The 22913-nt window shown below is 39.0% G+C and overlaps 1 protein-coding gene across 7 annotated transcripts in view; it reads right to left on the reverse strand.

Moving 5' to 3' along the window:
* The window catches only part of DIS3L2 (DIS3 like 3'-5' exoribonuclease 2), a 345141-nt gene that overhangs the window by 162867 nt on the left and 159361 nt on the right, over positions 1-22913 (reverse strand). For all 7 annotated transcript variants that reach the window (XM_019445568.2, XM_019445569.2, XM_019445566.2 and 4 more), the window contains one exon: positions 5701-5874. In XM_019445568.2, the coding sequence (XP_019301113.2) occupies positions 5701-5874 (174 nt within the window). The remainder of the gene's footprint in view (positions 1-5700; positions 5875-22913) is intronic.

Consider the following 22913-nt stretch of genomic DNA (forward strand, 5'->3'; position numbering starts at 1 on the left):
AAAGGACTCACGACCTACCAATACTGTTTGGAAAATCCTAACCTGATCGAATAATCCATTTTACCAAGGATGAAAGTACTCTCTCTCTCTCTCTCTGTCTCCCCAAATTTAATGAATCTGTTCAAGGTCACCCCGCCGGTTCCCAGGAGAGCTGGGACTACCTTCTGGTACTCCTTCTATGCTGCCACACTCCCTCACCAGAGGAACCTTTTCTAAATGGCAATTTAATCATACTGGACTTCCTGATAAACAGCAAGGATCATTAGTCATTTAATGTTAGTTATGTTTGAAAGCTTTCCCACAAAAGGGTTGACCTGAAAGAGGTTAGTATTATATGTCTCTCCTTTCAAGTAGCTATTTCAAGGTTGGTTTTACCTGGAGTGAAAGGAAATGTCTGTCTATTTGGAACAGTTCCATCTTGAAGATATTTCAATATTTCTTGCCACAGCACCCTTTCTGTGCTCAGTATTTTTAGCTCACTGTTTTCTATTTTGGCAGCCGAGAAGCTGCAGTTTGTAATTTTACCTCCAGCTTCATATTTCTTCTTAAAAGTGAATACAATGTCCTGTTTATAATAATAAAATCACTAGTTGGCAGAAGGACATTAAATGGAAAAAAAAAAAAAAAAAGAGAAAGCAATTGGAAAATTTAGAGCAAGCAATTCTAAGTGCCAAGTTTCACATTTGTAATGGTCCAGTGGAGGTCACTGGGCACCCTTTTTATTGAGGGGACAGTAAAGAAATAGATACCCACTAGTTCTCCTGTGAAAAGTGATAGATACCACCTCTACTTCAAGGAAGCTCGTATTTTACTGAAAAGTGATGTGATCCAAACTTCCACAATATTACTAACTATAGGAAAAATACAAAAATCAGTTTAGCGTGGTATTTTCCCCCTCCAATATTTAGGTTTCCATTTTCCACTTTAATTGAGCTTTTAAGCTTTGGTTTCCTATTCCAGTTTAGCAACAAAGGAAAGAAAATAATAAGAATGAAATTAGCAATAATTGGAGCCAGTCTCAGAAATAACCTTGGGGTTTCTTGGGCTCCTGGTGCAACCCCCTTTGAGCAGTTTCCTTGGATACATTCTCTTCCTGATCCCCAAAGGCCTGAAGTATTGGTGTCGCTTGCTTTTTCCTTTTCTTTTCTTCTCTTTTTTTAACCTCAGATGCCCTGCTAAAGAGAGCTGCAGGTCTAGGCCATGCGAGCAGGGATTCTCCAGGGACTAGAGCTCTAGGTCCAGAAAAATGGTGTTCCCGATCAGAAGGGCCAGATCACCCCTAGGAGTTTACACCAGCCTTCCTTCTTGAAAATTGCTAACCCACCATTTTTCTTTTCAAAATAAACACTGTTTCTCTCAACTTCAGTTTGCAAAATCTTACCCCAATTCCACTGGACTAAAAAACTGGAATTTTACTGACATAATTGGATTATGAGGTTTAAAGATTGATGGAACTTTTCTGTTCCAGATATAATTGTTCAAATATCAAACCTAAACGGGTACGCAGAAGTCCTTATGTAGCTACAGCCAGAGTAACACTGCGGCCTCCACGGCAGGGTGGCCGAGCAGAAGGGGTCAGGAAGCCACTGGAGCTGTGAGCCCGGTTACAGAAGGATCTGGAGTCTTAGAGGAAGGTGTCACCTTTTCTGCAGCTGCAGCCTGTCACTGAATGAAGACTGCTTTGGTCACTCTAGTTCCCTCTGTGCCTGCTCGCTTTTCAGATCTCAGCGCAAGCACCAATGCCCTTGGCGGTTTGTTCGTACTGATATTACAGCACTTGCGATACTCTGCAGTAATTCACCTGAGTGTAAATCTGTCTCCCCGAGAAAGAGTAAATTCCCAAAGAACAAGAATCGGGCCTCACTTGTCTTTGGATTTCCAGTAACTAACTTAGTACTTGGAGCATGTTACATGTACACAGATAAAAATAACACATATAAATAGTGGTACATAGAAGACAGAAAAAGAAAAACGGCAAAGGTTTTACTTGGGAGTTTACAGAGTATGTATTAATTTATCTATAAACTTGGGAGTTTATAGAGTATGTATTAATTTACTCACAGCACATGTTTTTTAGTGGGTGCTGGGACTCATTCCGAGTTTTTCTGACATTAATTCGAAGGCACTGGACCCCTGAGCAGAAGAAATCATAGTACTACAAACCCTTGTACCCAGTACCTCTCCCCTCTGTCACAACTCCGTCCAAATACCGAGTCCCTACTGCCCACGAACGGCATTCAATTACTTCCTATGCTTTCAGCCAACTGTGATCGGTGGGTATTTGCCTATGCCCCATACATGGATTTATGGAAATTACCTAGTTTTAGCTAAACTAATCATTACAAAATAGGCAAGTGGCTAAAAAAGATTATTACAAAGATCCACAGACTAAAGGTAAGGCTCAACTATACTAATTCTACTAATACCAAGAAAACAGAAAAGTTGACATTTCTTCTCCTCCCACTATAAATTCATCATCAGCCACATTATGATTTCAAAACAATGACCGTCAATCATATGTTAGCCAGCAGGTCCTTAGGAAAAAATAAACACACTTACTCTGTATCTTCAAGGTAAAAGTGATGTTTTAACAATGAGAAAAAAAGTGATTGATTTCTAAACGAAAATAAAATAAGAAACTCAGATTTTGAAGACAACATTTTTAAAAAGGGTGTTTGAAATGTTAGACAATTTGGGGACCTAAAAATGGTCTTAGAGTATAAACTGTAAAACTACTCATATCTATACACTTAAACTTCCTGACAGAATTTTCTAACTAGTTTTTAAAGATGCTAACTGAAGAATAACCAGATCATGAGCCCATATTTAAAAAATCTAAAACAAAATGTAGCAGCTTTCAACTAGTTCACAAGACCTGATGGACACGATGAAGGATGAGAAGTTATTAGCTGGATTATACTTCCGAATATAATTGGTTAGTAGGACTAAAAAAAATGAGTATTATGATTTAGTTAAGTTCAACTCACTTCTGCTGAGGTATCTTTTTCAGTTCTGATAACCATTAAATCTAAAACTAAGTATCAAAATACACTGAACTTATAAGCAGATTTTTGTGTTTCTATATCGTAGGCTGTGAAAGCAAAAATTGAAAAAAAATAATAAAGAATTTCAATCACACTGCTCTCACCAAAAGTCAAATTATTAATGTGAAGTTTTCTATACCTTTTTAAAGTAAACAGCTTTCTACAGCTTTTTAAAGTAAAATAAAAATATCTTCAGAATTGATTTTATTCTCACTTTTCTACTTTTATGTATAGAATGTACATGACAAATTAGCAAAGCAGTAAATATATTTGTGATTTTAAAATAAAGACATACACGTTACTGGGAATGAGTGTGCAAAAAAGTTTAGAGATTACCACTACGGGTACCAGGAAGCAGTTGAAAGATTTTAAGCCCAAGGAGTAAAATAAATCAGATTTGAATTTCAGGAACATAATGCTAGAGGTAACAGGCAAGGAGAAAGTGTTGGCAGGTGTAAGTGGATTCAAAAAAAAAACCCAAAAACCAAAAAACAAAAGTCTGTTGCTATGCTCATAGCAGAGGGCATCCTATGAGCTCCCTGTATCTCTGGAACCTTTCACAGAACACATGAGCATGTTTTCAAAGAAGTCTTCTGCACAGCAAGGCCTCCTGCTCTGTGGTCTAACCCAGAAGGCAACAGGAGCCAAAGAAAAAGGTGACGTGGGGCTATGAGAAGCAATGGAGAACACGCTAGGAGGGCTGACTGCTGAAGTGCCTTATTATTTATCCACAGGCTAGGAATCGGGCTAGAAAAGACTAAGCGCCTCTCTTTTCTGATATTCCCATTTATAATTTTTAAAAGACATAAAAGTTATTTTAAAAAGTAATTCGAAAAATAGAGCAATTTACAAACTGAAGTAAAATATTGCCTCCCTACCCCCAGCTATCCCACCGAGTCCACACATGATAATCACCGTCAACGGTTCGATGTATTTCCTTCCAGACCTTTTTCTGTGCATGTATACTTTTATATGTGCAGATACATGTATGCATGTGTATACACGCACATTTGGAGAGCATTTTTATATAATATATTTGGCAAGATACTATGGTCATCCTTTTAGGACAGTCCACATGGATCTAGCTCTTGATGGCGGCTTCTGGAATGCTACCTTGCTGATATGACACAGGTTATTTAACCATTCCTTTGTTGAGGGACATTGGAAGTGTCACTTTTACAACAGAGCAGCAATGGACATTCTCACACATCTATCCTTGTACACTTCTTTGGGTAGGATGGATTCCTGGAAGTCAAGTTTTTGGGTGAAAGGGTAGGTACATTTCAAATGTTGATAGTTACTGTGGAATGGCTACACTGACCTATAGCACAAACAATAAAGTTCAGGCACTCATTCTCAGTAAAATTTTTTTTATGGATTCCTAGGTTTAGGAAAAGATCTCAGAAAACAAGCCCCTCAATTTGTATATGAGAAAATGAAGGTTCAGAGAGGGTAAGGTTTGGGCCCAAGATCTAAAGCCCAGGATGAGATAACTGACCAGCAGGAGTTCTGTGAGTGGTGGTCACTGCTGAAAGCCAGGACAGTAACTTCAGTTAAGTGACATCAAATATAAAGTGTGTTCCACCAATAAGTAGGAAAGGGGACTGTCATCTCCTTTTCCTTGCTTACGCTTGGCAAGAAAAAAAAAAGGCAGTAAATTCCTAAAAGATACAACAGCAAGAGGGGGCAGAGAAGGAGGATTCTCAAACTAGGTGGAGTAACGGGCACTGAGCGCGAAGGGATCATAAGTTCAGCCGCAAGAAGCGAGCAAAGTGTGGTGGAAATGACTCTGACACGGGATGACCTTAGCGAAAAACCTTCCACAGCCTCAGTGGGTTGTACGAAAAGTTTCTTGGTTCTAAATATCTCCATGTGGCATCCAAAATGAATGCCAGTACTGAAACCAAATTCTGAAGAGAAATATCAGAAAAGAACTAACATCCCACAATGAAGAAACATCTTCAAAGAAGATGTTGTTATAAAAATACCACAAAAGTACTTTCCAACAAATTCCAGACCTAAAAGTAAAGCTTTAAAATGAAGCTCCAAGCACAGAAGCTTTGAATCCTTTGCTCTGTGCCTGAAGAGGCCCATGTGAAGGAAGGTACTTCTGACCAGATAACACTGTCTTTATTCAACCAGACCTATGGGGCGTAACAAGGAGAAGAAAAGATGGCAATTGTATCTTTTGAAATTAGAATGGTCTGGAAGAGAGGTGGGCATACTTTTTCTCCAAGGGGCCAGAGAGCCCTTTGCACACCATATGGTCTCTGTTGCAACTATTCAACCTAATGTTGTAGTACAAAAAGACAGCCATAGAAAAAAATACAACCAAGTAAGCATGGCTGTGTTCCAATACAACTTAATGGATGCTAAAATTTGAATTTCATAGAGTTTTCATTAAAGATTCTTTTCATTTTGATTTTTTCCAATCACTTAAAAATACAAAAACCATTCTTAGCTCTTGGGCTGTGCATAAACAGGCACTGATTTAGTGCACCATAATTTGCCAATATCTGGTACAGAGCACTTAATTCTCAATAGAACTGAACTTGAATGTTGGTGGAAAGATGGAAATATCTGAGCCTCGTCCCTAAGAAGTTAAGTTTGAAGTTAGGTAGAAACGTGTTGTTCTTAAAGAGCTTCAGATATTTACCTTAAATCTCTTCTCTTGCTGAATTCCTCTGGTGGGATTGTCCAGGGCAGACCTTGAGGGAGACAGTCTAGAACTTCTGAAGAAAACTCAGAGAAATCCACACCATACTCTGTTAGTATTCCTTCTGTTTCAGGCTCAATTTCACCAGCCTGCCCAAGACTCTTAGCCAGATGCCTGTGGACAGGACAGAGAGGAACAACTATGTTAGTGAATAAATGGACCACTGGCATCATTTATTCTCTAAAAGAGAAGGTAGTAGGAAAATCTTCAAAACCTCCTGTCCGAATTTCCCCAGCAAGAACACCATCACCAGTGAGTAGGGGGCCAGGGAGAAGAGACAGTGATACTCTTGTCCTGTTAAATCCCTGTCTACAGTATAATTTTAACTTTCTCCAGGAATTCTGATGCGGGGAGTTGGGCCAGCTGGCCTTTCTTGGGCCTCTTGCAATTGTTTTTCATGAAAAAGTCAAATTGGTACCGGTAAAAGCCTTTTGTCAATTCCTTCTCTTGCAAACACCTTTAGAGACAATTCTGATCAGCTCAGTTTACTGTTAAGTCATTAGTTTCATAGCACCTACACATTAAGTCATGCTCACTAGATTGAATCTGACGCTTACGTATTTTTCACAATTCTAACTTTTACCTTAATATATTAAATATTTTCATCTGAACACACAAGTAATATATGTTCACTGTAGAGAAGTTAGAAAATACAGAAATGCACCAAGAAGAAAGTTAAAATTATCTATAATCTGGTCATTTGGCAAACCACCATTCACATTTTGGGGTGTTGGTCTATTAAAAGTAAGATTGCATTTAATAGGCTAGTTCTGATGCTATGGGTAGGGTTCCACCCTTCAGAAGGCAAATATCACTCTTCATCTGTGGGTCCTATAAAACAAAACTGATAGTGCTCAATTCTCCTAAGTATTGGCATGCTATGTTCAGACTATAAGCCTTAAGTTAGGTGTTGAATAGGAGACAGTCTTACTGTAAGGAGTTTAGCTCTGGCATTAGGGCTGTCTCTGGAGCCATTCAATTTCTTTGAAGAAGATTCTGTATCCTTTGTAAGGGTAGATGCCTGGCTGTCAGAGTTCTTAAGTGCACAGTGGTAGAGGGAGAGACTGGGGATGTGGTGGCCTCATATGCAGACTTCTAATGAATTCCCATCTTCAGGCTTGCTACTGGAACTGGGCAGTGGTGGCAGCAGGGCTGGCCCCACCTCTCATGTGCCAGCCAAGAGAAGCCAGCCCATAGTTGGCACACACAACTGCCCACCAGCATAGGTTCGAGGCAGCCTGCGGGTTGCCTGTGGGCTGCTCACATATAACATGGGCTCAGACCAGTGCTACGTTCTCCGACTTAGGCGGTGATCTCCAGAAAGCATACCAAAAAGCCAAAGGCAGCAAAAATATGAGGGAAAAAATACAGAGAGCTGTCAGGAAGATCCATAAATATTTGGAAATTAAAAAACCAGTGGGCTAAAAAAAAAATCAGAAAATATTTCAAAATGAATAAAACACAATATGTCAATATTTGTGAAAAGCAGCTAAAGCATTACTTTGAGGGAAATTTATGTTTTAAATGAATGCTCATATTAGAAAAGAAGAAATGTGTCAAATCAGTGATCTAAGCTTCTATCCGAAAAAATTGAAAAAAGAAAAGCAAGTAAGATCCCAGGTAAGCAGAAGGAAGAAAATAATTAAGAAATAAGGATCACTGGACAGAAAACGAAGAATAAAGAAAACCAATAAAATCCAAAGTTGATTCTTTGAAAAGAGAATAAAATAGGTAAGTTTCTAGTGAGGCTAATCAAGAATAAGAAGTTACCAGAATCAGGAATGAGAGAGGAAACATCCTACAAGCATTAATGCTTGTAGATCCTAAGATTGTAGGATCTACAAGCATTAAGAGAATAAGAGAATTATGAATGGCTTTAAGCCAATACATTCAACAACTTGCATGGAATGGATAAATTCCTTGAAAAACACAAACTGCCTAAGATTATTCAAACGAAACCAATACCTAAATACTCCTATATCTATTTTAAAAACTGAATTCATAGTTTAAAACCTTCCTACAAAGAAAACTCCACGCCCAGATAGCTTCACTGGCAAATGCCGCCATGTACAGCATTAAGAAAGAATTAATACCAATTCCATACAAACTATTTCAGAATACAGACAAGGGTGGAACACTTTCCAACTGGTTTCATGAAGCCAGGATTACCTTGAAACCAAAATCAGACAAAGGATTCATGAGGTCAATATCCCTCGTGAACACAGACTGAAAATTCTTATGAAATGTTAGCAGACAGAAATAGCAATACAGTTGACCCTTGAACAATGAGGTTGAACTGTGTGGGTCTACTTACCGGAGATTTTTTTCAATGGGTAAATACAGTATTGTAAATGTATTTTCCCTTCCTTATGATTTTCTTAACATTTCCTTTTCTCTAGCTTACTTTGTTGTAGGACTAGAGTATAAAATACACATAACATACAAAATATGTGTTAATTGACCGTTTGTGTTATTGGTAAGGCTTCCACTCTATAGTAGACTATTAGTATCAAATTTGGAAAAAGTCAAAAGTTATATACAGATTTTCAACTGTGTGAGAGTTCAGTGCCACTATCCCTGCATTGTTCAAGGGTTAACTGTATATAAAAAGGATAATACATTATGACCAAGTAAAGGTTTAAATATGTATGTATTTTTAATATGTATTTATTTTGAGAGAGAGAGAGAACACACAAGCAGGGCAGGGGGAGAGGGAGAGGGAGAGACAGAGAGAGAGAGAGAATCCCAAGCAGGCTCCACATTGTCAGTGCACAGTCCAATGTAGGGCTCAAACTCACGAACTGTGAGATCATGACCTGAGCTGACATTGAGAGTTGGATGCTTAACCAACTGAGCCACCCAGGCACCCTGATGACCAAGTGAAGATTTAAAGATTTGTCCAACATTCAAAAATCAATATAATTTACCATATTAGCAAAAAATGAGAAAAATATACAATCATTTTGATAGATGCAGAAAAAGCATGGACAAAATTCAACATACATTCATGATCAAAACTCTGAATAAATGAGTAATGAACAGGAAATCCTCAACTTGATTAATGGCCCCTATGAAAACACTAGAGCTAATAGCAAAACTTAATGGTGACATACTACATGCTTTCCTCTGGACCAGGAAGACAACAAGGGTGTTAACTCTCACCAGTATTATTAAACATGGCATTGGAGGTCCCACTGAGTGCCATAATGCAAGAAAAGGAAAGAAAAAGCACACAAATTAGAAAAGAAGACTTCTACGTGACATGTAAATGGGCCAAAGAACTACAGTTTCCATTAAAGAAATGACTAGTCTGCTACATAATGCCAGGCCTTTATAGAAGACCCCTCTCATTCTATGAAAACCAGAGGCCAGCACGCTATGTATGATTTAGACTCTGCCATAACTCATGACTTTGAATGTGGAGAGAATGACACAAAAACCGAGAGGTGCTTAAGATTCATTCGTGGCAGCCGGAATGGTTTCCAGTGATCGCAGTGGTAGTAGCAGTGTCCAGTGGCAATGTTGTTCTGAGAAAGCACTGGGAGGAACCATTGGCATTGTGGTCAAACTAATCCTGATAAAAGATGATGACTGGACTTCTTGTCCTTGGCTCTCCAGATTTGCCTTTGTTCTCACCTACAATTTTCTTAAACATTCAAGATTCTTACTAATTTCTGTGGGTGGCGCCTGGGTGGCTCAATCGGTTAAGCGTCCGACTCTTGATCTCAGCTCACGTCTTGAGCTCAGGGTCATAAGTGTAAGCCCCACAGTGGGCACGAAGCCTACTTAAAGAAAAAAAAGGAGGGGGGGGGGTACCTGGGTGGCTCAGTCAGTTAAATGTCCAACTTCAGCTTGGGTCATGATCTCGCGGTTCATGAGTTCGAGCCTGCATCAGGCTCTGTACTGACAGCTCAGAGCCTGGACCTGCTTCAGATTCTTTGTCTCCCTCTCTCTCTGTCCATCCCCTGCTCACACTCTGTCTCTGTCTCAAAAATAAACATTAAAAAAAAAAAGAATCTAGACATGGGGCTCTTGGCTGGCTCAGTCAGTTGAGGATGGAACATTTGATTTTAGGGTTGTCAGTTTAAGCCTCACATTGGGCGTAGAGCTTACTTAAAAATAAACAAAAGGTTCTATACAGTTAAAGACTCAAGTCTCATTAATTTTCAAAATGACTACATTATTACCTGTGTTCACTAGAATGAAATTCCTATTGAGGATTTAAGGAATCTGTTGTCACTGCCTTTGAAGTTTGAAGGACATTTTGGAAATTAATGGGACCTGAGTTACTTCCAACCCATCTATTATTCTCATAGGTTCCTGAGGTTCTGTTTTCTACATTCATCTTCTAAAACTAATGCCTTTATCTGTCTGGGTTCTTGGTTGCAAGCACAAGAAACTAACTGAATGGAAAAGGAGTTTATTGAAAAGAAATCAAGGGGCTCACAGAAAGTGAGAGGCTTGAAGAACCTGAAAAAGGGATGTAAGCAAAGAGTTACATGGTCAGCCTCTAAGTCCTTGATTCCAGGCTAAGCTGAAAACTCAGGGACTTCCTATGTATATCAAACAGATATTTTGTTTTTGTTTTATTTATTTATTTGTTTGTTTGTTTGTTTGTTTCTTTGAGAAGGAGAGAGCATGAGCAGAGGAGGGGCAGAGAGAGGAGAGGACAGAGGATCTGAAGTGGGCTCTGCATGGACAGCAGAGAGCCCAATGTGGGGCTCGAACTCATGAACTGCGAGATCATGACCTGAGCTGAAGGCAGACACTTAACTGACTGAGCCACCCAGGTGCCCCTCAAACAAGTATTTTGAATCTCTTGCAGCTGCCAGGATAAGTACGGGGGGGGGGGGGGGGGGATTCAAAGGGCAGTAAATTATTACATCATTAAATTCAGGGTCTCACTGAGTCTCTCATGTGAAATGTGGGGGTACTAATCACAAAGAATAAGACTTAGAGAACCAGACTCTTTTTCTACACACACACACACACACACACACACTATTATATAGGAGGATGCAGAAAGGTCTGAGGACCTTGGATGCCTAGTTCCAACTGACCTTCCATTGTCATGAATCATAAGTGGACTATGATAGGGTTATATCCATTCTAAGGGGTGGTCTCTGAAAAGAGAGTAGAGCAGAAACTTCCTCCCTGTAAGCAGAACTTCAAGCAATATATCCATGGTCTACTTTGGCTGAAGAAACATGGCCTGATGAGCAGTTGCTACAAGTTTAGCAGATCACAGGGAGCTGAAAGAAGAAAGACTGGAGTACTGGTGACAAGGACATCTGGGGAAGAGACATGGGCATGAAATGGGCCTACTGAAATGAACCCAGAGTATGACTGTTTGTGTTCCATAAGAATGCTCAGCAAAAGACTTCCACTGTGGAAGCAGGACGATTTGTCCCGAGAATGTCAACCAACCTCCTTCCCCAACCATTGCAGTGTTTGCTCAATGGGAATAAAAACAAGGTACAAAGCAGCAGAAAATTAGCTCCACAGCATAAACTTCCTCTCACTAATGAGGACCTGACTACCACACCTGCAGGATGCCAGTATGCCAGCAGCAACCAGCTCTGAGCCTCTGATTCAGAACCACAGCAAGAAGACCCACCAACTACTTGATAGCAGATTGAGTTTGCTGAGCTCTTCTGTGATAGAGAGGGCAGTTACTTCTCTCTACTGAAAGAAACACTAACTCTGGATTTGGGTTTGCTACCTTCATTTGGTCCACCCATCTTGCTTATAGAAACGCAACCCACAGATTTACCAAATTATCTTTTAAACTATTATATTACTCAACACTGTACGTAATTGAGGATTTAGTCTTCCAGAAGTAGCAAAGCTCACTGAATTGCACGGATTAGAATGGTGTAATAGCGTACTAATGAACTAAATTGGAAGGCAACATCTTATGAGGCTGGACTGCTATCCTCTAGGATATAATGTTGCTCTTAGTATCCTAGATTCAAGCATATGGTCTGGGAACCAAGAGTTCATGGGAGGAGTTGGGCCTTTCAATATCATATTTAAGACCCATTCCCAATAATACTCACCTCTACAACTGAAAGATTTTAATATTGCTAGGGCTATAGTCATGATTCCTCTGAATTGGAAGCTAGACTCCCAATTGATAAAACAAGGCACAAAGTATACTACCCATTTCCTGGGGGGGAGAAACATATTTGCAATTCAAGCCAGTTGAGGGATGACTCAGAAGTAAAGATTCAACAGTCGTGAGTAATAATGCAGAGAAGTTAATCACAGATTATGTTGAGATGTGAAATTGCCAATATATCTGACCATTTACCCATAAAACACAATTTCACATGATTCTACCCTAATGTATCACAAATCACATAAAATAATTAATTACACAAAATCAGATAGCATAGTTTCTGGGGATGTATAAAAAATGAGGTAGATCATATGGAGAATGCAGAGAATGAAACTAGTGTGAAAAGAAACACATTCTTCTATGTGGTGAAAGCATCAGTAACAGTCTCTGTGAGGCAGACTTAAAACACTGGCCACCCTACTCTTAGCTGGTGATTTTAGAATGGCCAAAAATGATTATCTTATGCCTGAAGTGGGAAAGGGTCTAAACATTTGAACAAAAGACACTTTATAATATCCAACTTTTAAAATATAGTACTAAAATCTGGGAAGACACCATTATTTAAAGATGGGAAGGAGACATCCCAGACATTCCATTAAAAAAAAAAAATACTGCGTGTCAACAGGAAGAAAGAAACAAGGTAAAGAAATGGCAGAAGAAGAAAAAAAAAACATATTCTGTAAGTATGTGGCCACAGAAATTGGTATCTTGACCAAAGACATTCACAAGAATATATCACCACTATAAGGAAAGAGCTCAAAGATGCAAGTGCATATTAAAAACATTAATTTTACAAAAGGAAATAAAAACCTAGTGCTTTAGACCTAGGAAATAAGTAGAGAAGAAAAATAAAACCACTCCAGAATGAAGGTCATTTAAAAAAATTTTTTTAAGTTTATTTTTGAGAGACAAGAGAGACAGAGCACGAGGAGGGGGAGGGGCAGAGAGAGAGGGAGACACAGGATCTGAAGGAGGCTCCAGGCTCTGAGCTGTCAGCACAGAGCCTGACGCTGGGCTCGAACCCACGAACTGTGAGATCATGACCTGAGCCAAAGTCAGTTGCTTAACCGATGGAGCCACCCAGGCGCCCCAAGTGAAGGTCATTTTTGATGGAGGTAACTAAGGAAGGAGGTAACTAATGAAGACTAACTCTGAAAAAAAATAAGGTTCATTGAGAAAAAGCCTGAGAGAAGTGAGGAAGATGCAATTGGAAAGTACAAAGAGTGTTTTAAAGGATTACAGAGAAAACAGATAGATAATGAAAGGCAGATGAAGGAGATCCAACTTTGGAATAAGGGGTATTCCTGAAGGAACTAGATATATGGAATAGAAAACATTTTCCATGCCATTAAGACAACTTTCCTGAAATAAAAGAAATTTCACATAGAGAAAGTATATGCCATGTCTCAGGGAAAACTAATACAGAAAATCACCACTGAAACATAGCCTAGTGAAGCCTACTGGACTTTGAAGATGAAGATTTCTAAGTGCAAGAGCTCGAAGAATATAGTTCTCATAAACCTGTTCTGAAAAACTACTAGATGAAGAACTATGGCCTAGCAATAAATGAAGAAATTTCCCCAAAAGACTAGTGCTGAGTACCGAATCCACCTCTGTGGGGGTGGGGCGGTGAAAAAGACGGAGGACAAAAGTAAGCTGGTAAAGGTGGACTTAATATTAATCGTCAGAACAAGTCATATCACTCACTGAATGTTAACTGAAGTTTAATGAAGAAAAATAGTTGTCTTTTATTTAGTTTTATTGGTGCTTTCTGTTCTGGAAAAATTTTTCACTAGACTCTATTTTGAATCCAAAGAATCTTGACTTGTTTACCAAAATTACAATACGGCTCGTAAAAACAAAATTATATTTTGGTTACAGCTTCCAAATGTAATCAATGACTCCAAGTTTCTATTAGTAGTAATTAACATTTATTTTACTAAGTTCCAAAGAACATTTCTCAAGTACCTTATTTAAATAAATTTATTATAGATTTTCACCGGAGATAGAACTGACAGCACCATAGCCAGGATAGCCTGCAGGAGATAAAAATCTAACCAGTCAGCATGCTGAAAGAGCTCAAGCATTTGGCTTTGGATGTCCCAGAAAAAATCTTATGCTATTTTACTCGTAAATTCTGCTGCCACCCTAAAAACCAGAATACCTTGGGATCTAAACAGAAGCATGACCTACTAGGGAACTGACTTATATACATTGCCTATTTGTCTTACAGAAGGGTTTGCTTTCATTTTTTAATTTTGGTGTAAATTTTACTTAAAATGAATACTGCAGGTAAAATTCCCTTCTATATGTTATAGTTCCAATATTATAGCTTTCTAGGTAGTTTCTGTCTTCATTGTCTTAAAAGATCGCAACAGCTGCTTTTGGACAACTATGATTCAAAGTTGCATCAAAATGTCTGGCCAATTCTCTTAAAAACCACACTTGAGGTTTTTAAACCACACTTAAAAACCACTACTCTGCATTAAAATATGTCCTTCAAAGGGTGCCTGGGTGGCTCAGTTGGTTAAGCTCAGGTCATGATCTTGCAGTTCATGGGTTTGGGCCCATGTAGGGCTCTGTGCTGACAACTCAGAGCCTGGAGCCTGCTTTGGATTCTCCTTGCTCTCTGTTCCTCTCCCACTCATGCTCTGTCTCTCAAAAATAAACATTAAAAAATTTTTTTGTAAATGTCCTTCAAAAATAACGTTGAAATTCATAGCCAAGAGGACCATAAGGAGACATGATAACAAATAAATGTGTAGGTATCCTGGAACAGAAAAAGGACATTCAATTTTTAAAACTCCAGGATTTCTGAGTACAAGTATGGATGTCAGTTAATAATGTTATCAGCACTGGTTCATTAGTTGTAACAAATGTACCATACTAATATGTTACAAATAGGGGAAACTAGGTCCAGGGGTACATAAGAACTATAAGAACTGGGGTGCCTGGTTGGCTCAGTTGGTTGGGCGACTGACTTCGGCTCAGGTCATGATCTCGCGGTTCATGAGTTCGAGCCCTGCGTTAGGCTCTGTGCTGACAGCTCAGAGCCTGGAGCCTGCTTCAGATTCTGTGTCTCCCCCTCTCTCTGCCCCTCCGCTGCTCACACTCTGTGTCTGTCTCTCAATAATAAATAAACGTTAAAAAAAATTAAAAAAAAAAAAACTATAAGAACAAAAGAAATGTACAAAGATATAGTATAATTTAACTATGTAAAAACATTTATGAGAAGATTGATGGGGAATAGCTAAAAATGGCATTAATTATTTTAGAAAGGGAGGATTATGAATGACTTTTTTCTCATTTTCTAAACTTCCTTTAATATTTTAACTTTTTTTAAAATTTAAAAAGTATAGGAACATTTATTACAATCTAATAAAAACTTGTGATGCCCAGTACTGGTTGCCCACCCAACATTCATTTCCCTCTTCCTCCTTTCTAACAGAAACCTAATCTTTTTCATATAGGGAACATCTCATTTTCAGCTCCAGAGGCAGATCTTCATTATTCTAATGAAATCAGGATGTGGTTCCACTGGAGACTGTTATCAATATCATGGTTGGTGGATAGGATCTCCCCCTTCCCTGTTGTATGTGATCTAGAAAGCATGTAGTCTGACCATACTGGCGGCTGTCTTCACTACCATGAAGAACCTTCTACTAGACCACTGAAGACAACAAAGGGGAACCTGACAACATCACAAAGTCACTGACTATACTGGGCCCTGGAGCTCGCAACAACCTCTGGATTCCCACTTCTGTAAAAAAATATGTTCCCTTAACGTTTAAATCATTTCAGGTCAGGGTTTTCCACCACCTGGTGGTAAAACCATCCTAACTAATATAAAGTATTTTAAAATATCTTTCATGAGAAGCAAACTTCTCCTTCTCTTCCTTCATTCTGAAACAAAAAATGTAACACACTTATTATAAAAAATAAAGTCTCAGGACTGTTCACATCATATATCTTGCAGGCATTCACTAAATATTGACAAGGTACTATTGGTTCTAGAGCATAAAAATACTACAAGTTGCTCCTTCCTTAAGCAATGTATTTCTATCTTAAAGGCACTCCCTTTATGGCTTCCATGTTGAAGCAGGCCCACAAAACATAAACCAAGTTCATTTCAACTTCATGGAATATAGCGGCAAGGCCAGGAAGCCACCCTGTCCTCCAGAGCAAATCTCTCTCCTCAATGCTATCACTGTCCTTTGTTAGATCTCCTTTCTGGCACATGCCACTTTCTAACTGTATCATAGTGCTTTGGGTACATCTCTACTTACCAGCAGATGAAAAGGGTCATCCTAAAGAGAATAAACATTATTTCTGTATCTTACTCTGAGTCTTAATCATCCTAGGTGCCTAACAGATGATGGTTTAGTGAATAAAATAAACGAATTAATGCTTTAGGGCCTGGAAAAAGGGCATCTATTCCTCCTTGAAACTCCAAAGGGAAAGCAAGAAAACTGAAGATAGTAAAAACAAACAAATAAAACCCAAAGACACGTATTTAGGTATTTTGAGTCCTTTAATAACTAGCTGCCACATTAGCAAAATTATTAATACTATCCTTTAAAAAACATCAGGAAAAATTAAAAAATGCCTGCTATTATTACTTTCATTCAAAATTGCACTTTCATCACTTATTAGTGTGGAAAATATCTTCTCTCCAATTGTAAGTTGCCAGTTTAGGAAGATAAGAAAAGGAAATAAAAGTTGTAGGGATTAGAATGGAAGAAACTTGTCATTACTCACCAATGATGTGATTACCTGCACAGAAATTCCAAAGGAAACTATGTCCAAACTATTAGAATTAATAACAGGATTTAGCAAGTGGCTGGATACAGCATTAATATACAAAAGTTAATTATAATTCTATACACCAGAACCAAAAAGTTGGAAAATGCAATTTGAAAATGCAAAAAGTTGGAAAATGTTCAGAACTTAACATTAATAACATGAAAAAACAAGTCATAAACTGTTGAGAAGATATTTTCCCTACCAATAACTGTTAAAAAGATTACTTCCTAGAATGTTTTTTAGCTCCAAATCAAATAACAGCCCAATAAAAAAATGCTAAATAAAATGAGTGGGTGAAAGTTTAATTGGATAGTCTCAAAAAAATCTCCCAAATACAATAAATTACAAGGGAAAAAAAAGTATGTTATTCTGGCAGGTACTTCCTTAGCCAAGAGATCAAGGTTAACATCACCAGTAATACATACTGACATGTACTCCCTGATGTGACACACACTGCCTTTGTGATGTCTTTCCCAACAATGCTTAATCTCAGTCTACTCATGAGAAAACATTAGACCAGCCAAACTGAAAAACATTCTACAAAATCAAAAGTGTGAAGCCATGAAAGACAAGGCTGACAAATTGTCACAAACTGGAACAACTACAGCAATATCACAACTAACTGCAATGTAGGATTCTGGACCAGTTTCTCAAACTGGAAAGGATGTTAGTGGAAAAATTTGCACGATATGAATAAGTTCTATGCTTTAATAAGTATACCAATGTTACTAATCATACCAATGTTAATTTCTTAGTTTTCATAAATATTTTATGGTACCGTAAGGTGCTAACATAAGGAGAAGCTGGGTAAAAGTCTATAGGAACTCTGTACCATTTTTGCAATTTCTATAAATTTATCCAAACAAAAAATTAACTGTGAAAAAAATATAAAAAATATAAGGACATTTTCTAGAAGAGAAAACATAATGATCATAAAAATAGGAAAAGATGCTCAATCTCATTAGTAATTGGGAAAATATAAATTAAGATCATCAGATACCATTTTATACCCACTTGAATGGCAAAAATGGAAGAATCTAGCTATATCCAGTGCTGGTAAGAATGTGAAGAAACAGAAACTCATACTAGTAGAACTAAAAATGGGCACAGCCGCTTTGGAAAATGGTTCAGGTACAAAGTTGTTAAGTTTAACATGCACGTGGGTGTGATGTGGTCATTTTACTCTTAAGTAGAGTCTAGAGAAACTTTAGTTGGTAAGCACTGATATGTTCATAGGAGCATTATTTCTAAGAGCAAAACCTCAGTTCAACCCAAATATCCACTGCTAGATAAGTAAATTGTGGTATATTTCAGGAAATGGAAATACTACAAATTAAAATGAATGAAATACATGAATATATTTTAGAAACAATGTTAAATAAAAAAAAGCAAGTCACAGAAGCATGTAGCATGGTATTTTTGGTAAGGTTTAGAAACAAGCAAAACTAGTACTTTTAAGGATAATAAATATGGGCAAATCATAAAGAAAAGCACATGTTGATTAGCATGTTTGAGAAAGTGGTTACCTCTTGGGGGAAAAAAATAGTGGTTAGGGTCCAGAAGATCATAGGACGCTTCAACAATATTGCAATGTAATTCCTAATCTGGGTACTGAGTTCATGGGTTGATTTTAATATGAAAATTCAAAAATTACATAAGTATTACATATGTACTTTTGTTTGTGAAACATACTTTGCAATGAATGTTAACAAATATTTTAAAAACAATATTTTAGACAAATATACACCAAACCCTTAATAGTGATTATTTCTGGGGGTGAAATTCTAGAATTTTTTTTTACTTTCAGTGGTTCATGTTTTAAATAATTTTAATAGTAAATGTATAATATGTATATATTTCAAAAAATTTTTTAAATTTTTTCTATTTTTGATATTACAATAAGTAGTTTTGAGATAGAAAGTTTTCCTCATTAATTTATTTTAAAAAAATGTTTAATGTTTATTTATTTTTGAAAGAGAGAGAGAGAGAGAGAGAGACAGAGCATGAGCGGGGGAGGGGCAGACAGAATCCAAAGCAGGCCCCAGGCCCTGAGCTGTCAGCACAGAGCCTGAAGCAGGGCTTGAACCCACGAATCGCGATACCATGACCTGAGCCAAAGTCACACACTTAACTGAGCCACCCAGGAGGCCCTCATTAGAGTAATTTATAAGGATTACCACCTCAATACTTCTCACTCACCAGGCTCCTCCACAAATACTGTTCCCATTCACAATCAATGATATTACAACTGTGTCCTACTGTAAAATTAATCGGGACAGTGCTGAAACAATATTCCTAACTTCCTGTAGTTAATAGGTGGGGGTTATGTGTGCACGTAAGAATTTTATATAAAGCAGCATTAGGTCCAGGTCATGTTCAAGTGAAAAACTTACTGAAGTAAGGGACCAGCTATAGATATAAGAAATTAAGCAAGAAAGTCTCTCAAAGTGGCCTCTTTGCCTTAAAGAAAATAGGGACACTGAACAGTCAACGTTAGCGTTCTAAACCATTCATCGTCCTTTCTCTATCACACATTCTTATAGAGTTTGAGCCTTAAAACAAGGCCACACACAGGAGGCCAAGCCAGACAGTCTTGTAGTGATTATCCCTCAAATAAATGCTCTCGTGCATGCTGGCCCATGTTGGAAACTCCATGCAAACAGGTACAACGATCTCAGATCCCTGAGAACCTTCAAGGGGAGCACAAATATCAGCTAGACCTGAGCCCAGAAGTTCAGTAACAGCACACAGAAAGGAAAGTGTGGCAAATACACCATGTCTTTGGCTGTATATGTTACATATTATTTTCTAAAATCAGGAGAAGAGACGTTATTTTCCATTTTTCTGGCTCATCAACATGACACAGGAGAAAACAGCAAGTAAGGAATGGGGACTTTAGGAATGTGGGCAGGTCAGTGAAAACAGACAACGGAATGTGGAAAAGAAGAAAGGCTCGAAAATACCACGTGATTTTAGGGAAGACCCTGAAGCTTGAGACTGAAGAGCCAAATGTCAATGTGAAGGGAGCAAAGAGGAGGATGCAAGCATTTAAGGACTTTAAGAGAAGGCTCACGGTAGCTAAGGTTCTCTCCTACCTTAAAATAGTATTTTCGAGAAGAGGCACTAGCAGTTGAGGATGAAGCTGACAACCACGGAAGAAGTGTTAATGACCGCACACAGCGCGAGGGAAAGAACAATTTGGCACCAAAGCCTGGCTCAGAACCACTGTCGTCCTCCACCCCTTTTGCCTCTGCTCCGCTCTGACCAGGATGCTCTCGATGTTGAAGACCCAGCTTTTTCCAAAGATGGTCCTTCCAGGCCACCAGGTGGAGCCCAACAGTCACACAAAAAAAGAGCCCCTTCCTCAGCCTGATTTGCGTTTTGTCTCTCAGCCAGGGCAAGTGATACTGTGCCCCCACCCCGGAAAGGACTTAGATAAAGTCTAAGTTTCAAGTTCATAGGATTATATAACTCAGCCCTCTTCTTCAGAAGAGTCTTCAGATAAAGAACATACTCTTGATCAGGTGAAGTACTCCTTGCGCACAGAGGGAAAGATTAGACGGAGCTATTTTCCAATTTGCTACTCTTGTAGGCTATGCCTCAATGAAACTAATTTCTCCCGTTTTTTTTCTACCAACCTAGTTACTATCTCACTCTCCTACTAAATACAATTTAGTATAATTTAACGACCATCCCCCTAATTTAGATCTACCTTATAAGAAATTCAGTATCTGTCAAACTGAATGGAAAGTTAAAGGATATTTGTTTCCAACAGTCAACAAATATATATTTCTAATTGGTAACTGGCACTTTACTGGTCAAAGCTGGGAGATGAAGATACCAGAACAGATCACCCGTCCCCCTGACCAACCACTTCCTCCTCTTCCACATGTGTCATCAATCAGAACTTCCCTTTCCCTCCCTTCATCTCACCCAGCCACTCTCTCCAATGGAAGCTGCTGTCCTTCACTCTCATTAAAATGAACAGCACCGTGACTCCTTCTCAATTCCTCTATTTCAATAGCCTCCCATTAAACCTAGACAATCCCAAGTTCAACCCTAAATTTCTCAAGCCTGCTATACCTGCACTGACCTATTTATTTTTCCTCCTCCCTTAAAGCTACCAAAGTTTGCTAGAGCAAATAACATTAACATGTCTGTTTGCTCTAGGTCAGTTCAAGTTATAGATCTTCATTTAGTCTAAAGTGCTGCCACGAAACACTACCACGTTCCTCACAGTAGCTGCTCTAAAACTTTTCCATTTTCTTCAAGATTTATCCTTAAATATTCAAGAAGAAGAACCATAACAAATCTAGAAGAGAGTGACCACAGTATCTCCATGCTATGACATCCTGGAAGGGAAGGCTGTGATTATAAACTCTAGACTTTAGGACAGGAGATTTCACAAAGGTCTGAGAAAATATAGGCATGAATTCCACTGCAGGACTTTCTAAAGGGAAAGATGCTTTAAGAGGGTTGGGAAGCTCTTAAAACTGTAAATCTGATTACATAATTACAGATCATTCCAGCGAGGAAGCCACTGTGGCTTTTTAAGTATCTTGGACAAAAGCCTAGTACTAAATAGGAAGAGTATTAAATACGTTGTGATGCATAACAAAAAGCAGTGATCCCTCAAAGCCAGCAAGGGTTCACTAAGAACGATTACCTTCAGGTTTTTGCTAGCATTATAGGATGAAGAGTACAGAAAATGTGACAGGTGTGATGTACAGAAGTAAACAAGGCTGAACTGAGGTATCTCATGACAGTTCTGGGAACAAGATGAAAAATAACTTTCTAACACCCAAAGGTCTCCAGTACTGTAATAGTCTTTGGGCTGTCCATCACAGGAGGCACCAAAGTGGCACGAGGGGTGCCAGAGAAGCAATGCTTACCCGGAAGGGGGCACCAAGATTGATGGCCTCCTTAAGGCCATTGAACCAGCCAGCAAATGTTCACTGAGTATCCTTGTCCTAAAGGAACTCATGGCCAAGTAAATAACTTACATAAGCAATTACAATACAAACAGGCCAGAGTGATAATAACAGTAGCATTACAGACTATGGGAGCACCCAGGAGGGAGGAATCAGGGAACGTTTTTCAAGTAGACAACGGAGTTAAGTTTAAAAGTGGAGTATTTCACTAAACAAATAGCAGGGAGAGGAGAAAGCCACTGCTGGGAAAGGAAGTGTGGTGTGTAAGAGTCTGGAGCTACGAACACACACAGCCAGCCTGGGAAACAGCAAGCAATGAGGCATAAGACAAGGGCATGGTAGGAGCTGAAGCTGCCCGCAGTGCACTGTGGTTCAACACCATTGTCATCTCCCCAACGACACTCAAGTCAGAGGCCTGCAAGTTCATCCACAGTTCTGTCCTTCTCATTCATGCCCCATTTCTAATTGGTGAGCACATCTAGGGGATTTCACCTCCCTTCTCTCCCCTGAATCTTGTCACTCCTTTTGCTTCCTTCACGGCAACCCATTTACTCCAGGTTCTCCCCGTCTCCTCTCTGTTAATACGACAGATTGTGAGGACTGCTTGCCTTCAGTCACGTCCCCTCCTGTCCACTCCAGACTCTCAGGCAGAGTGATCTTCCAGCAAAGGGGCTTCCGTTCTCTCAGGAACAATCCTAGATTTCTCCCTTCACCCACCTCCTCTAAACTTCCCGAAAACGACTTTATTCCTATATTCTACTTCATACGATAATTAGAGGTCAAAGAGACAGGCCATTCAATCTGTTTACTTTATCCACACTTGTTCCCAGAGACTCAAGTCCCACACAGTCCCTACCAATTAGGCGGTGGGCCATGGGACCTTGGACCACTACCTCTGGTTAAAACTACTGATCAGGGCAAATACCTGTCTCAGGCTAGACCGATAAGATTTTTCTACCCTAGAAATTCTGTATCGTGACCTAGACTTCAGTATGTGACCTGCAGAGGACTGGCAGTACCACTGGGGGCTGTGTAGGCTACTGACAGGTAGCCGGCTGCTGTGTAGAGAGAGGCAGAACAATCCAGCTCACGTGCAGACAGGGGTACAGAAAAGATGCCATGTGGTGGTGGGACTTGTCAGGGTCGTTGAGAGAGCAGCTGTGATTCCTCTGCCACCTTGTGAGTTCTGAGCTCCTCGTGAGGCCTGCCTCCATTTCCTGCCCTTGGTTTTAGGAGAACCACCAGTTTCTCATACTAATTTCCACTTTTATTTAAATTAGCTCAAGGAGGATTCCATT

This window comes from Panthera pardus, unplaced genomic scaffold (genome assembly GCF_024362965.1).
Source record: "Panthera pardus isolate Hobbes unplaced genomic scaffold, ASM2436296v1 HiC_scaffold_10, whole genome shotgun sequence".
NCBI lineage: Eukaryota > Metazoa > Chordata > Mammalia > Carnivora > Felidae > Panthera > Panthera pardus.